The sequence below is a fragment of the Salvelinus fontinalis genome, chromosome 37 (assembly GCF_029448725.1).
Source record: "Salvelinus fontinalis isolate EN_2023a chromosome 37, ASM2944872v1, whole genome shotgun sequence".
Taxonomy (NCBI): Eukaryota; Metazoa; Chordata; class Actinopteri; order Salmoniformes; family Salmonidae; genus Salvelinus; species Salvelinus fontinalis.
This window is the reverse complement of record NC_074701.1, coordinates 31,779,575-31,796,168: the sequence shown is the minus strand read 5'-3', so window position 1 is coordinate 31,796,168 and position 16,594 is coordinate 31,779,575. Positions and strand designations below refer to the sequence as shown.

The window sequence follows — 16,594 nt, the reverse complement described above, 5'->3', positions numbered from 1 at the left end:
GTTACCTTGGAAGCAGGAGAAACTCTCCCAGTCTGCGCTCTGCTAAATTACAGGCACAGCTCACAGCCACTGTCGGAATGTTTTACAAATTCTAGCGTTCCAATGAGAGTGTGGGGGAATAGCATCACTTTACGAGTTGGAAGAAGAGCTTCAATTTTTGATAGTGTCTGTAGCATGATATTTCTCACCTGGAATCGCGCAAATCCGACATAACGAAAATGTCACAACAACGGGTCGTCCAACTGTCGACCGCCTCGCTCGCGCTGGTCTTCGGCAAGGACGAGGAGAGCTCGAGAGCCACGGGGGGAGAGAAATACAAGGCTGCAAGCGGGCAGGAGATTTTTGCCGATTTTAAAGCGCAAAATCTGCGCAGTTTTTGGAATAAAAGACTTGTGAAAGCTATAGCTGAAGTTTACTTTCAAGGATGGATGGAGAATTTGGTGTTGTTCGTCCATGGGAATGCCAACAACCTAGAGGTGCTGAGGGAAGCTTGGATGCGCCGAGCGCTGAGGTCACCCAAAGGGTTTGTCATCAAAGCAGTAGGTATGTACACGAATGATTATTCTAACGTCACTATTTATAGTTGTTTTAATGTGTTTAATTTATTGACATGTCTGAGAAAACATGCTGCCCGTGCAACAATAAAAAATGGAATGCCCATTGCCATCTTGGCGCACAATAAATTAGGATTTTATTTCATGAGAAAATTATCTAACCTCATAATGGGTTTAAGTATTGTTAAGTATGGACTTGAGTCCCCATTCACCAGAATTTCTAGGGACTCTTTGGGAAATGCTTTGTTTACACAGCACTTAGCAGCTTCGAGAGAGAAAATGTGTAAGATAATGAAAATAAAAGCCTGAGAAAATGTCAATGACATGTGATCTGATCCTGTCTTCAGGTCAGCCTTTTTTTCTTGCCATGTTCCTGAAGAATTTATACTTAAAAAAAAAAGCTTATTGCATTGGACACTTGAAGAGCAACATTGAGATTGAGCATGTATTGCTCATAGTCCCTGTAGAAAAGATAGCCTAAGGTAATTTTATTATATTCTATATTATATGATGCAGTTAGGCTATTGGTCCTCAATACTGTATTTAGATGTATATTACTCAGTAGGTCTATTAACATGATAAGAAATAGGCCTGGCCTACCATATCATTTGTTTGTGATATAACATTATCCAACAAAAAGAGAATGTTGTCTTCAGTGCTAGAGGATGTTCAAGTCTAGGTCTACTATACCCTGCCTGTTTCATTCATGTGGTGATTGGTGTAGAAGTCAAAGCTTTGAAATGCAGGCCTTGGTAAACTATCTATTGGCTCTGTCACAAAGCTTCAGAGGTGATGTCCAATAACCATTGGCTTGCTCAAACATTTGCCTGGTGGTCTTACACATATTTTTGACTGTGTTGACACTTTCTGTCTGTTTGACAAAGCCTGTTTACAAACCTCTGTACAACCACAATTAGACCTCTCTCTTCTTCTTCTGCTCAATTCATTTCAAAGGGGCTTTATTTGCATGGGAAACACATGTTTACATTGCCAAAGCAATCGAAATAGATAATAAACAAAAGTGAAATAAACATTCAGAAATGAACAGTAAACATTACACTCACAAAAGTTTCAAAATAATAAAGACATTTCAAATGTCATATTATGGCTATATACAGTGTTGTAATAATAAGTACAAAAGAGAAAATAAATAAACAAATATGGGTTGTATTTACAATGGTGTTTGTTCTTCACTGGTTGAGCTTTTCTTGTGGCAACAGGTCACACATCTTGCTGCTGTGATGGCACACTGGTATTTCACTAAGCAGATATGGGAGTTTATCAAAAATGGGTTTGTTTTCGATTTCTTTGTGGGACTGTGTGATCTGAGGGAAAAATGTGTCTCTAATATGGTCATACATTTGGCAGGAGATCAGGAAGTGCAGCTCAGTTTCGTGGGCAGTGTGCACATTGGTGTAAAAATTAACTAGGTAGCCAAATTAAATGAACAACAGGTGTTGAAATCTAATTTTGTACTTATTTTCAATTTGTCAATATTCAAAAAGCCCTTATATGAGTTTCAGAAAGCTATCATTTGATCCTTTTCAGGTAGCTATATTGTGCATGGTGTTTTGAACATCCATACCGTATCTATGACAACATGATCTCATGGCTTGTACAATGTCAGAGAAGACTGGTTCTAGTAGGTGTAAATGACAGCTCTGTGTGGATTTTACACCTAATTATGGTAAGCTCAGAAGATACTAGAGAGAGAGAGAGAGAAAACATATGTTTCCCATGCCAATAAAGCCCTTGAATTGAATTGAGAGATTTGAAACAAGGTTTATGCAGCATGCAGGTCCATAACAGACACCCACACACAAAAGTATAGTCACTTTCAATACAGCCTGCTTTGTTGGCCTTGGACACATGGTCAGGAGGCAGGTCACAGGTCAGCAGTGTGTGTGTGCTTCAGAGCTGTTCCCCATTTCAGTCTGTATGTCAAGGTGCACTGTGTGGAGAGAGGTAGAGGACAGGAATTAGAGGAAAAGGGAGAGAACCACACAAGGGGAGATGGCGGGGTAGAGAGGGAAGAAGGGAGGGGAAGGGAATGAGGGAGAAGTGGAGAGGGAAGGGAAGGAGGGAAAGGTGGAGAAGGAAGGAGAGAAGGGTAGGGAGAGGGAAGGGTATGGAGGAGTGACAGAGAGGTGGAGAGGAAAGGACAGAGGTGGAGAGAGGTGAAGGTGAGAGGGAAGGACGGAGGTCGTGGGGAGGGAGGGGGGAGGTGGAGAGGGAAGGGAAGGAGGGGAGAGGTAGAAATTGATATGCCGAACTGTCAGAGAGAGAGAGAGAGAACCCAAACAGGGAGCACAAACACCATCTGTTTATTATTTCCCTTTCATACTTCAACTACTTTCACATTGTTACAACACTGTTACATAGCCAATAATATAACATTTGAAATGTCTTTTAAAACTTTTATGAGTGGAATGTTTACTGTTCATTTACTGTTCATTTTCCTTTTGTTTATTGTTAATTTCAGTTGCTTTGGCAATGGAAACATATGTTTCCCATGCCAATAAAGCCCTTTGAATTGAGAGATAGATAGAGACTATGAGCACAGTCATTTATAAGACTGGGTTAGTTTCCTCATTCTGTCTGTCTGATTATCACTGTGTCAGTGCTAATGGAGGGAGAAGACTGATGGTTCATGGGGCCGACACTCTTTGGATGAGGGCAGAGAGGAGGAGAGGAAGAGAGTGAGGGGGGGGGACGATGAACGGGAATGGGTGAGGAGATAAGGGGCTTGGGGTGGCTGGTTACAGTGGAACGGAATTGAGGAGGTGGGGTGTTTGGAGGGGATGAGGTGAGGGAGACACTGGGTGAAGGAATGATGAGGAGACGGGGTGGATTGTGAGACTAGGAGGATGAACAGGCTCTGTTGTTATGCCTTTCTGGGAATGGGCCTCCCTGGTACTGGAGTTGACCTCTCACACTGGAATCTCTCGCTCTCTCTCCCACCCAATTCAATTTATGGGGCTTTATTGGCATGCGAAACATATGTTTGCATTGCCAAAGCAAGTGAAATAGATAATAAACAAAAGTGAAATAAACAATAAAAAAGGAACAGTAAACATTACACTCACAAAAGATCCAAAAGAAGAAATACATTTCAAATGTCATATCTCTCTCTCTTTCTCTGTCTGTCTGTTTGCCTCTATCCCTCTCTCTCTCTCTCCCTCTCGCTCTTTCTCTCTTTCTGTCTCTCTCTGTCTCTCTCTCTTTCATAGATTCAGGCTAGAGGCGTATGAAATCATGAGGTTTTTCTTTCCAAGGGGTACAAAATTTGTAGAGGGTTTTAATAGAGTTGTTGAAGAAAGATTGTTAAAACATTTGAAATTGGATAAGGATGAGATATAGGCTAGTCTGCAGTGTTTGATGCGTTAGAGAACAACACTAGTCTAGATCATTCTGGTGAATGATTGATGTAATCTATATTTATCAGAACAGAACTTTCTGAGAGTGCTGAAGAGTGGCTAGGACTGGTGTTAGCTAGACCTCAGGGATCCTAAACTGTATTAAAGTTAAGATATGAAGTTGTAGGGAAGAAGGTATTTTGAGAGAATGGTGCCAGTACACCATATAAATAGAATATGGTGTAATTATACTGTTAATCAGAGTCTTATGTCTTAATAGCCTTGTCATGGAAGGACAGGGGCGATTTTAGCATGTACATCTTGGTGGGGCAGAAAAATATATGGGATGCATGGCAGCATAGCCACTACATAACACTAAACAATACATTAATTGCACTATAACGGTGACAAACTGTGCCAACAAACTGCCTACATAAAGCTGTCCCAACAGCAGAGTTCTAACAGCAGTCCCGCCACCTTACCACTGCTACACCTGGCTATCAGCGGAGCCTTGTCTGGCAGAGAAACAATTAATTCAGCCTCATTTACTGCCTTTAAAAAAAAACATAGCTGATATGGCTGACTTGCTTAAACAAATGTGATTTCTACTGACAATTGAGATGTACAAACTATGGCATAAGGGGACAGCAAGCGGATAAGAGGCAATCCGTAATTTCGATTAAAATGAGCGAGCTAGGACGGACGTACTCAATATAACTATTTGTTCAGTACTTTTGAAGTGTACAGTGACAGAATTCAGAACATGGGACATTCTTACAATGTTCTCCCTGTACACCAAGTCAGAACTTTAGGATAAATAAAGGGGGCATATAAGCAGACAATGAAAGCTCTTACAATATTCGATGATTACATTTCTCAAAAACAGGTTATAGGCCATATGTGCCCCACCAAGTCAGAACAGTAGACAAAATTAAGAGGTAAAAATAGACCAAATTATTAGGGTGAGGCACATGTGATACGAACAGCTTACTACACAACATACCCTTAGTATTACTTTCTTAGCTACAGTATACATATCTCCCTAGCATATTACATCATCTATGTTGCAGCATACAAGACATTTTTGGACTCACCTAGTTGTGCTGTGCTCACTTGAACAGGAAGGGGGTGCCGCAGTCCTTCGTGAGCAAATTGTGTCATCAAACTTTGTCATCAAAGTCTGGTATTCTCTGGATTTGGGCACTCTGAAAAAATCAAGGCTGAATCATGATGACGTCAGTGATCTTCAGGCCGTAGTTCTAGAAAGAGGCCAGAGTTCCGGATTTACAATTCCGAGTTGGATGAAAGTAGCTCGTAGCTCATTTTTCTCGAGTTCCCAGTTGTCTTGAACTCACTAAAGTCAGATTTTTCATTTCCGAGTTAACAGTTGTTTTGAGCGAGGCACAAAACACATGCTTCATGCACACACATGCTTCATTGACAGCATGGCCATGTTGAATGTTTCTAATTTTTAACTAGGAAAAGAGACCCTTAATCTTGGACTTGCGACCATACAGACAGTCCACTGAATAGCAGGCTAATGATTGCTTTTCAATGCTTGCAGTTAGCCACTGATTCCTTCCAAACCACTCATTGTTGAATTTACGATTTCCAACTTGTTGTGTAATGTTTGTCCAATGGCCGATGAGCACCGATACATTTTATCTATAATTTCTCTTCATTATTTATCTTCATATGACAAGGATTAAAAAGGATTTGCCATTAGATTGTCGACTTGATTCATGATGATGACTGATAGCTAAGATTTTGAAAGTATGATGTCCAATCAAAGCTACTGTAGATATAACATGATTTGACATAATTTTATCTGTGGCCAATGACCTTGAGCCTTCTTGGATGTGCACTTCTAATGTAACTCTATGGCAGCACCCAAGGGGCTTGAATTTTCTAGCTCTGCCTTTAGACTTGGCGGTGATGTAGTGTCCCCATGAGTGACCAAACACTTAGCCAATAACGGTGCAACGCTCCGTATTTTCTGCTGGCTTGCCCTACGACCACAGAAAGCACTGAGCTAGACTGAAACACCTGCATTTTGGAGCTGCCTTACTCAAGAAAACAAAAAAGAGACCATGTTTGTGTGCGGCTTTCTTAACTCAATTATATATATTTTTACATTGTTTGCAAACTGATATGTGACACCTATTAATGCCAAAATAACATGCAAAACAGGAAAGCCTTCCACCCCAAACATGTGGGGCTCAAAACAGGTGGGGCTCTGTCTGAATGACGGGTCACCACTGTGGAAGGATATAGTTATTGTTCCACTCTTCTCCACAGGTGAAATAGGAGGCTTCCCTCAACCATCAAAATGTCTGTTAGCTGCCTTTGCATAATTGAGAAGGCTAACATTCATCCTAAATGACACTCTATTCCCTATAGTGTAGTACTTTTGTTCAGGGCTCATACGTCTCTTGTCAAAAGTAGTGCACTATATAGGGAATAGGGTGCAATTTGGGATGCACCTCACTGTGGATATAGTTCCTGGTATGAGGCTAAGCCAGGCGGAGGGATACGCAGGGTAAAACATTTATGCTGAGCCGCGCCCTGTGGTGCAATGAGGTATCCTATGTCCTCCTACACAATTGAGCCCTCCTCTTCCACCATCATGGGCAACAAGAGACTGGATGTTGTCACTGTCAGTGATGTGGTATTGATTTTAAATGTGGAGCTTTCAATTGAAGCATTTGTTTTAATGAAACTCTTCTCAACAAATTAGAATGTGTTCTCAATTTATTATACCTTTTTAAAATAAAAAATAGATAAAGAAAAAAGTAATTGGAGAAATATTGTGTTAGACCTATAACTTGATATGGGGAGAGGGTATACGTGCAACACAACTGTATGCATTGCTTCCAGCTCATTTTTCAAATGCTTCCCTCTTGAATCCTGATCTCAATACAGACAACGTGTTTTCCTCCTTCACATCTTGGAGATGAAGGTGTTTGTATACTTTAAGACATAGGGAGTCTGATTTCATTGGGTTGTTTGGTCCGAGTCTCAGAGCTCAACTAATGGTCGTAACTCTCCCAGATGTTAGCTTATTAGCCATGACATCCCCTCACTGGGACTTACTGGGGTTAAACTGTCCACCTTGTTGTTCTGGTGTGTGTGTGTGTGTGTGTGTGTGTGAGAGAGAGAGAGAGAAAGTGTGTGTGTGCGGTGGGGTGTTAAACAGCCAGCTTGTCATGATCAACTGGCTAAGGTCAAAGGTTGTGACCTCTGGGCTAACTAGCCCCCGCGGGATCACCGGGCTTCACAAGGGTCGTTGTTAAGGCAACCGGCTCACATAATCTCAGCGTCTCCAGGTGTTCCATCCTTACACTTCTGTGTGTGTGCTTTATTTCTAGGTGTTCCTTATATACTGAAGAAGCGCTCTGTGTCTCTGCACAAGCTTTGTTTCTAGGTGTTTTTCGCACACAGAGGCCCAGTTCAGCCACCATAAATGCCTGTAGCAGAGCACTCTCTCTCTCATTAGTACAGTGCAGAGGGAGTGTTCCTGAGTGGAGATGAGGGCTGATGAGCTCCAAACTACATGTTATTTCAAGTGGCAGGGGCTGTGCATTCAACACAGCATGCAACATAAGACCAGTCGTGCTTACACGAACCCAAACCGGCTGCGCGCGTGCCCTATTTATTTTTCCTCCCCACACCAAAAGCGATCACTACACGCAGGTTAAAATATCAAAACAAACTCTGAACCGATGACATTAATTTGGGGACAGATCGAGAAACATTAAACATGTATGGCAATTTAGCTAGTTAGCTTGCACTTGCTAGCTAACGTTAATTTGACCTATTTAGCTAGCTTGCTGTTGCTAGCTAATTTGTCCTGGGATATAAACATTGAGTTGTTCTTTTACCTGAAATGCACAAGGACCTCTACTCCGACAATTAATCCACACATAAAACGGCCAACCGAATCGTTTCTAGTCATCTCTCCTCCTTCCAAGCTTTTTCATTGTTTAATTTATATGGTGATCGCATCTAAACTTTCATACCACAACTACCGGCAAAACAGTTCGTCTTTCAATCACCCACGTGGGTATAACCAATGAGGAGATGGCACGTGGGTACCTGCTTCTATATACCAATGAGGAGATGGGAGAGGCAGGACTTGCAGCGCGATCTGCATCAGAAATAGGAATGAGTTCTATTTTAGCCCTTTAGCCCGCAGACGCTTGTTGGCGCCCGCGAGCAGTGTGGGTGAAATAATTGAATAACCAGTCCAGTGTGACCGTATATGGATGCTGTTTGACATTTGAACCCAGAGGTTTGTATGACTGGATCTATGTCTCTCATGGAGTCGACCTGGATCTGATTCCCACCAATAACACCAGAGGAATGTTTTTTAGAGGTAACCAAACACACTGTCTGTCTATCTGTGTCAAATCAAATTTTATTGGTCACATACACATGGTTAGCAGGTGTTATTGCGAGTGTAGCAAAATGCTAATGCTTCTAGATCTGACAGTGCAGCAGTATCTAACAATTTCACAACATAACCTAATATCTAACAAATTCCACAACAAAACCTAATACACACAATCTAGTAAAGGAATGGGATAAGAATATATACAGTTGAAGTCGGACGTTTACATACACCTTAGCCAAATACATTTAAACTCAGTTTTTCACAATTCCTGACATTTAATCCCAGTACAAATTCCCTCAGGTCAGTTAGGATCACCACTTTATTTTAAGAATGTGAAATGTCATAATAGTAGAGAAAATGATTTATTTCAGCTTGTATTTATTTCATCACATTCCCAGTGGGTCAGAAGTTTACATACACTCAATTAGTATTTGGTAGCATTGCCTTTAAATTGTTTAACTTGGTTCAAACATTTCGGGTAGCCTTCCACAAGCTTCCCACAATAAATTTGGTAAATTTTGGCCCATTCCTCCTGCCAGAGCTGGTGTAACAGAGTCAGGTTTGTAGGCCTCCTTGTTCGCACACACTTTTTCAGTTATGCTCACACATTTTCTATAGGATTGAGGTAAGGGCTTTGTGATGGCCACTCCAATACCTTGACTTTGTTGTCCTTAGGCCATGTTGCCACAACTTTGGAAGTATGCTTGGGGTCATTGTCCATTTGGAAGACCCATTTGCGACCAAGCTTTAACTTCCTGACTGATGTCTTGAGATGTTGCTTCAATATATCCACACAATTTTCCTTTCTCATGATGCCATCTATTTTGCTTAGTGCACCAGTCCCTCCTGCAGCAATGCACCCCCACAACATGATTTTGCCACCCCCGTTCTTCACGGTTGGGATGGTGTTCTTCAGCTTGCAAGCCTCCCCATTTTTCCTCCCAAACATAACGATGGTCATTATGGCCAAACAGTTCTATTTTTGTTTCCTCAGACCAGAGGACATTTCTCAAAAAAGTATGATATTTGTCCTCATGTGCAGTTGCAAAACGTAGTCTGGCTTTTTTATGGCGGTTTTGGAGCAGTGGCTTCTTCCTTACTGAGCGGCCTTTCAGGTTATGTCGATATAGGACTCGTTTTACTGTGAATATAGATACTTTTTTACCTGTTTCCTTCACAAGGTCCTTTGCTCTTGTTCTGGGATTGATTTGCACTTTTCGCACCAAAGTACGTTCATCTCTAGGTGTTTATACTTGCTTACTATTATTTGTACAGATGAGCGTGGTACCTTCAGGCATTTGGAAATTGCGCCCAAGGATGAACCAGACTCGTGGAGGTCAACAATTTTTTTCTGAGGTCTTGGCTGATTTCTTTTGATTTTCCCGTGATGTCAAGCAATGAGGCACTTAGTTTGAATGTAGGCCTTGAAATACATCCACAGGTACACTTCCAAATGACTCAAATTATGTCAATTAGCCTATCAGAAGCTTCTAAGGCCATGACATAAGTTTCTGGAATTTTCCAAGCTGTTTAAACTTCTTATGGCTGCAATCCCGTTAACGGGATGATATGACAACAGCCAGTGAAAGTGCAGGGCGCCAAATTTTATCAACAGAAATCTCATAATAAAAATTCCTCAAACATACATGTATGTTTGAATACATACATACATATCTTATACCATTTTAAAGGTAATATTGTTGTTAATCCCACCAAAGAGTCCGATTTCAAATAGGCTTTACAGCGTAAGCACCTCAAACGATTATGTTAGGTCACCGCAAAATCACAGACAAACACAGTCATTTTTCCAGCCAAAGACAGGAGTCACAAAAAGCAGAAATAGAGATAAAATGAATCACTAACCTTTGATGATCTTCATCAGATGACACTCATAGGACTTCATGTTACACAATACATATGTGTTTTGTTCGTTAAAGTTAATATTTATATCCAAAAACCTCAGTTTACATTGGCGCCATGTTCAGAAATGCCTCCAAAATATCCGGAGAAATTGCAGAAAGCCACGTCAAATAACATAAATACTCATCATAAACTTTGATGAAAGATACATGTTTTACATAGAATTAAAGATACACTTGTTCTTAATGCAACCGCTGTGTCAGATTTCAAAAATCTTTACGGCAAAAGCACAATATTCAATAATCTGAGAACAGCGTTCAGCCACAAAAGCAAGCCATACAGTTTCCCGCCAAATTGTGCAGTCAACAAAACTCATAAAAAGCATTATAAATATTCACTTACCTTTGCTGATCTTCGTCGGAATGCACTCCCAGGACTCCAAATAGCTATTTTTGTCAGCATGTTTGGTAAACAAATCCAACATCAGGAAGCGCATTCACTAAAAGCAGACGAAATGTCCAAAAATTCCGTAACAGTCAGTAGAAACATGTCAAACGATGTATTGAATCAATCTTTAGAATGTTTTTAACATAAATCTTGAATAACGTTCCAACCGGAGAATTACATTGACTTCAGATGTGCGATGGAACATAGCTCCCTCTCATGTGAACGCGCATGGTCAGAGCATGGCCAGGTCATGGTAGACCTGACTATTTCCTGTCTCCTTCGGCCCCACTTCACAGTAGAGGCATCAGACAAGGTTCTACAGACTGTTGACATCTAGTGGAAGCTGTAGGAAGTGCAAACTCATCCATATCCCATTGTTTGTTCAATAGGGGCTGTGTTGAAAATCTATCAACCTCAGAATTCCCACTTCCTGTTTGGATTTTTTCTCAGGTTTCTGCCTGCAATATGATCATTCAAACAGTTTTAGAAACTTCAGAGTGTTTTCTATCCAATACGAATAATAATATGCATATATTAGCAACTGGGACTGAGGAGCAGGCAGTTTACTATGGGCACCTCTGTGCACCTTTCATCCAAGCTACTCAATACTGCCCCTGCAGCCTTAAGAAGTTAAAGGCACAGTAAACTTAGTGAATGTAAACTTCTGACCCACTGGAATTGTGATAAGTGAAATAATCTGTCTGTAAACAATTGTTGGAAAAATTACTGTCATGCACAAAGTAGATGTCCTAACTGACTTGCTAAAACTATAGTTTGTTAACAAGAAATTTGTGGAGTGGTTGAGAAACGGGTTTTAATGACTCCAACCTAAGTGTATGTAAACTTCCGACTTCAACTGTAAGTATAAAATATATGGATGAGCAGTGACAGAGCGGCTAAAATGCAATAGATAGTAAAGAATAGAAAGTGAAGGATACAGTATACATTATATACACCTGAGATTAGTAATGATAAAGTTAATTAAACATTCTTAAAGTGGCATTATTAAAGTGACTAGTGTTCCATTTCTTAAAGTGGCCAATGATATCAAGTCTGTAGGTAGGCAGCCGCCTCTCTGCGCTGGTGGTGGCTGTTTAACAATCTGATGGCCTTGAAAGAAGCTGTTTTTCAATCTTTCTGTCCCCGCTTTGATGCACCTGTACTGACCTCTCCTTCTGGATGATAGCGGTGTGAACAGGCAGTGGCTCGGTTTGTTGTTGTCTTTAAGGATCTTTTTTGCCTTCAATCAATCAATCAAGTTTATTTTATATAGCCCTTCGTACATCAGCTAATATCTCTAAGTGCTGTACAGAGACCCAGCCTAAAACCCCAAACAGCTAGAATGCATGTGTAGAAGCACGGTGGCGAGGAAAAACTCCCTAGAAAGGCCAAAACCTAGGAAGAAACCTAGAGAGGAACCAGGCTATGAGGGGTGGCCAGTCCTCTTCTGGCTGTGCCGGGTGGAGATTATAACAGAACTATGCCAAGATGTTCAAAAAGGTTCATAAGTGACAAGCATGGTCAAATAATAATCATGAATAATTTTCAGTTGGCTTTTCATAGCCGATCATTAAGAGTTGAAAAACAACAGGTCTGGGACAGGTGGCGGTTCCATAACCGCAGGCAGAACAGCTGAAACCGGAACAGCAGCAAGGCCAGGCGGACTGGGGACAGCAAGGAGCCACCACGCCCGGCAGTCCCGACGTATGGTCCCAGGGCTCAGGTCCTCCGAGAGAAAGAAAGAGAGAAGGAGAAAATTAGAGAGAGCCAAGATTTTCAAAATGTTCATAAATGACAAGCATGGTCAAATAATAATCAGGAATAAATCTGTTGGCTTTTCATAGCCGATCATTAAAAGTTGAAAACAGCAGGTCTGGGACAGGTAGGGGTTCCGTAACCGCAGGCAGAACAGTTGAAACTGGAATAGCAGCAAGGCCAGGCGGACTGGGGACAGCAAGGAGTCGTCATGCCCGGTAGTCCTGACGTATGGTCCTAGGGCTCAGGTTCTCAGAGAGAGAGAACGAGAGAATTAGAGAAAGCATACTTAAATTCACACAGGACACTGGATAAGACAGGAGAAGTACTCCAGGTATAACCAACTGACCCTAGCCCCCCGACACAAACTACTGCAGCATAAATACTGGAGGCTGAGACAGGAGCGGTCAGGAGACACTGTGGCCCCATCTGAAGAGCCTTCCTGTGCCTTCCACAGCATTCCACAGCCTTCCTGTGTAATCGTGTGTTGGAGGTGTCCTGGAGGGCGGGTAGTTTGCCCCCGGTGATGCGCTGTGCAGACCGCACCACCCTCGGGAGAGCCTTGCGGTTGTGGACTGTGCAGTTGCCGTACCAGGCGGTGAGACAGCCCGACAGGATGCTCTCAATTGTGCACCTGTAAAGGTTAGTGAGGGTTTTCGGTGACAAGCCACATTCTTTCAGCCTCCTGAAGTTGAAGAGATTCCTCTTGTCCAGATGGGATAGGGCAGTGTGCAGTGTGATAGCGATTGCATCGTCTGTGGACCTATTGGGGCGGTAAGCAAATTGAAGTGGGTCTAGGGTGACAGGTAGGGTGGAGGTGATATGATCCTTGACTAGTCTCTCAAAGCACTTCATGATGACAGAAGTGAGTGCTATGGGACGATAGTAATTTATTTCAGTTACATTAGCTTTCTTGGGAACAGGAACAATGGTGACCATCTTGAAGCATGTGGGGACAGCAGACTGGGATAGGGATTGATTGAATATGTCCGTAAACATGTCCGTCTGTCTGTGTCTGTCTCTCTCTATCTGACTTCATCTCAGTCCTGGTCATGGAGACCCATAGTGTGAGAAATGGAGAAAGGAAACAGTGTGTGTGTGTGTGACAGTGTGTGTGGTGTCTTGATAGCTATTTCCTCAGTTGCTTGTTATTAGTCCAGAGAGGAGACAACCTCGCCCTCCATTCTCTAACATGACCTCTCGCTGTGAGACTCTAGCTGTGTGTGCATGCTTCTGTCTTTGTCCCTGATCGTTTGTTAGCTACATCCTCTACATCCTCCCCCCATTCAGCAGGAAACTCTCCCTAGGTGAGAATCACACAGACTGGCCCATTTATTGACCTGTAGAGTTTACCCACAGCACTGGATCACAGCCAACAATATCACATCAACCAGCACCCCTCAGCTTATTCACACTGGCAGGTGTGTGAGTGTGTGGGTGTGTGCGTGTGTGGGTGTGTGCGTGTGCATACCTGTGTTAATGCGTGTGTGTGTCGACTGCTTTTATTCGATTTTAACATTATTCTCTCACTGCTGTTCAGAGATGGAGGACAGGTACTGCTATCAACCAATATTCCGCATATTTTTCGTTTTTTAAACAACTAATTGACCGACGTCGGTTCAATTATTTGAATTCCATTTAGTTGTTTTCTGTGAGCTCAATGTGCAGTTTCTCTAGAGATAAATCAGATCAAGCCCGAACCATGCGGTGTAGTAGGGAGTTGTTTCCAACAGGCCGATATTCTACATAGTTTAGTGTCAAACATGGTATTAACTACAATGACCATAATCCATTACGTGCCTACTTGTCCGGTCTGTGTGTTTCTATTACGCCTGCTATGTTGAGTTAGTGTGGAGCAGACACTGAGTGGGACAGAAGAGACAGAAAATAGATGTAGAGGGCAGTTGCTTCGCGAGGTATCTCTACCTGAAAATATATGAGCTAAGTGATTAGAGGTTGGTATTCAGCAGTCATAAAAGTATGTCTTATTTACTTTGAAGAACTACTAAAATATTGATTTTGTCAGGCAGCAGATCTATAGAGATGAGATGATGACTTGGAATGAAATAATAATAATAATAATAAAGTCAAAAAACAAATTGAATGTACACAACAACTGAAATATTTTATTAAAGTAAAGCAATGTGAATAAATGATGGTTAATAAGTAGGGATGCATCGGTAAGCATATCGGAATCGCACCAATATTAGCTAATAATGCCAACATCGGCATCGGCCTGTCTAGTTTAACCCCAATGTACAAAACCGATGTCAAAGCTGACGTGCATACCTATATAACGTAGGTAGATGACGTAATGACGTCATGAACAGTATTGCGCTACACGTGCACCACAGCATTCCTCACCTAGCCCACAATGTCTGCTGTGTGGATCTATTTGGAAGTTTCAAAGGAAGATAACAGAAAGGTCATATGTAACGTTTGTGTTGCTATTATTTCCCGAGGAGGGGAGAAAGTGATATCTTTCAATACCACAAACCTAATGACTCATTTGAAAGTGCATCACCCCCAGACGTTCTGCGACTACTTAGAACAAAAGCAGAAAATACACTAAGCGCACACTTCCAACAACTAAACAAGTTCAAGTCCAGCAGTCATTTGAAAGAGTAAGAACATTTCAGTGAGACAATCAAAGGTGAAATCCATTAATGCCAAGATAATGGAATTCATTGCCCTTGACAATCAACCGTTCTCTGTCGTGAATGATGTTGGCTTTCGCCGACTGGCCGAGCACCTCGAGCCCCGGTACACACTACCAAGTAGGCACTCTTTTTCAGATGTTGTGCTACCGGAGTTACACAGTATTGTTGAAACGCACATCCATGAGCTACTTGCTATGGGCGTCACTTCTTGTAGCTTCACGGCTGACATTTGGACCAGCGATGTCAGCCCAATGAGCATGCTGAGTCTGACAGCATAGAGGGTAGACGAGGATTTCGTACTGAAGAAAGCCACATTGCATGCTGAAGAATGTGTCGGTTCTCATACCGCTGCTGCCATCTCAATGGGATTTGAGAACATGTTTGAAACTTGGAAACATGAACACACTCCTAGCTCCATTCGAACAACTGACTGGAGAAATAAGTTAATCAACTGCATCTGCAGCAGACGTGATACCATCTGTCATGGCATTGAAACACCTGCTCAACAAAACTGCAGACAGATTGTGGGGTTAAAACTCGCAAAAGTACTCTACTAGAGGCTGTGAACAAGCGATTCGGTGGCATTCTCTCTGAGCATCTTTACTGTGTCGCCACCATGCTGGATGCTAGGTACAAGGACCGCTACTCGATGCTGACAAGAAACAGGGTTTACATGAAATGTTAAAGACACAGCTGGACAAGATGAAAACGGACAAAGTGACGGTGCGCACCGAAGAAGAGGACCCACGACAGAAGAGGCCATGGAAAGACAGAGCTGAAACTTCACTGCTTGGCATGTATGATGAAATCCTGGTTGAGAATGAAACGACTGAACAAATGAACAATGAAACAGCACAGCAAGTAAGTGAAAGAAATAGGTTTTGATTATGTTTTACTGGTAATGGGGACATACGTATATGCCAACAAAATAACTTGTTGGTCAGTGTGTAACTGTACTAGAATGCTTAAAAGGCTGCTAAAATGTTAAATATTGGTTATCTGTATCAGGTTTTTTGTCAAGGAAAATATCGGATATCGGTATCGGCCAAAAATGTCATATTGGTGCATCTGTATTGATTAGTGATAAGCAGATGCACATAATGCATTGTGCATTTAATGTAAAAAAAAACATCAAAATAGAAACCGTTATTAATTTTTAATAATCAACCCGAAACCAAACCGACCTCAAAAAGAACGAATCACTCAGCACTAAAGACAGGTCCTCGGGTGATGTAATATTGCAGTATTTCTGGTATTATTGAAGCGTCAACTTCCTGATGGGAGGTTGTCTTAGCTTCATAAAACACTGATCACAGAGATAAAAACACAGCTTGGTATTATCAGATTATGAATTAAGAATTTATAGAAAAATACAGTTTTTTGTCTTTGGCTCTGATGGCTCAGTTGGTTGGAGCATTAGAGGGCTGTCTGCTAGCCTACATATACTCACATTAACAAGACCAGGCATCTGCCGTAGCTCACGTTGGGTTAGACTAGAGAGGAAATGGGTTTCATCTGGGCTCAATGACCCATCTGCCAACCTAGCTCACTTGATTAGAGGGGGTGGGA

General features: G+C 41.8%; 1 protein-coding gene across 2 annotated transcripts in view; it reads left to right on the top strand.

Moving 5' to 3' along the window:
• The window catches only part of LOC129836526 (storkhead-box protein 1-like), a 52,870-nt gene continuing 36,276 nt past the window's right edge, over window positions 1-16,594 (top strand). The window contains exon 1 of one of the 2 annotated variants that reach the window (XM_055902825.1): window positions 1-543. In XM_055902825.1, the coding sequence (XP_055758800.1) occupies window positions 219-543 (325 nt within the window). In that variant the 5' untranslated portion in view covers window positions 1-218. Of the gene's footprint in view, window positions 544-14,433; window positions 15,887-16,594 lie in introns of those variants that run through there. The other variant, XM_055902826.1, reaches the window with a different exon arrangement.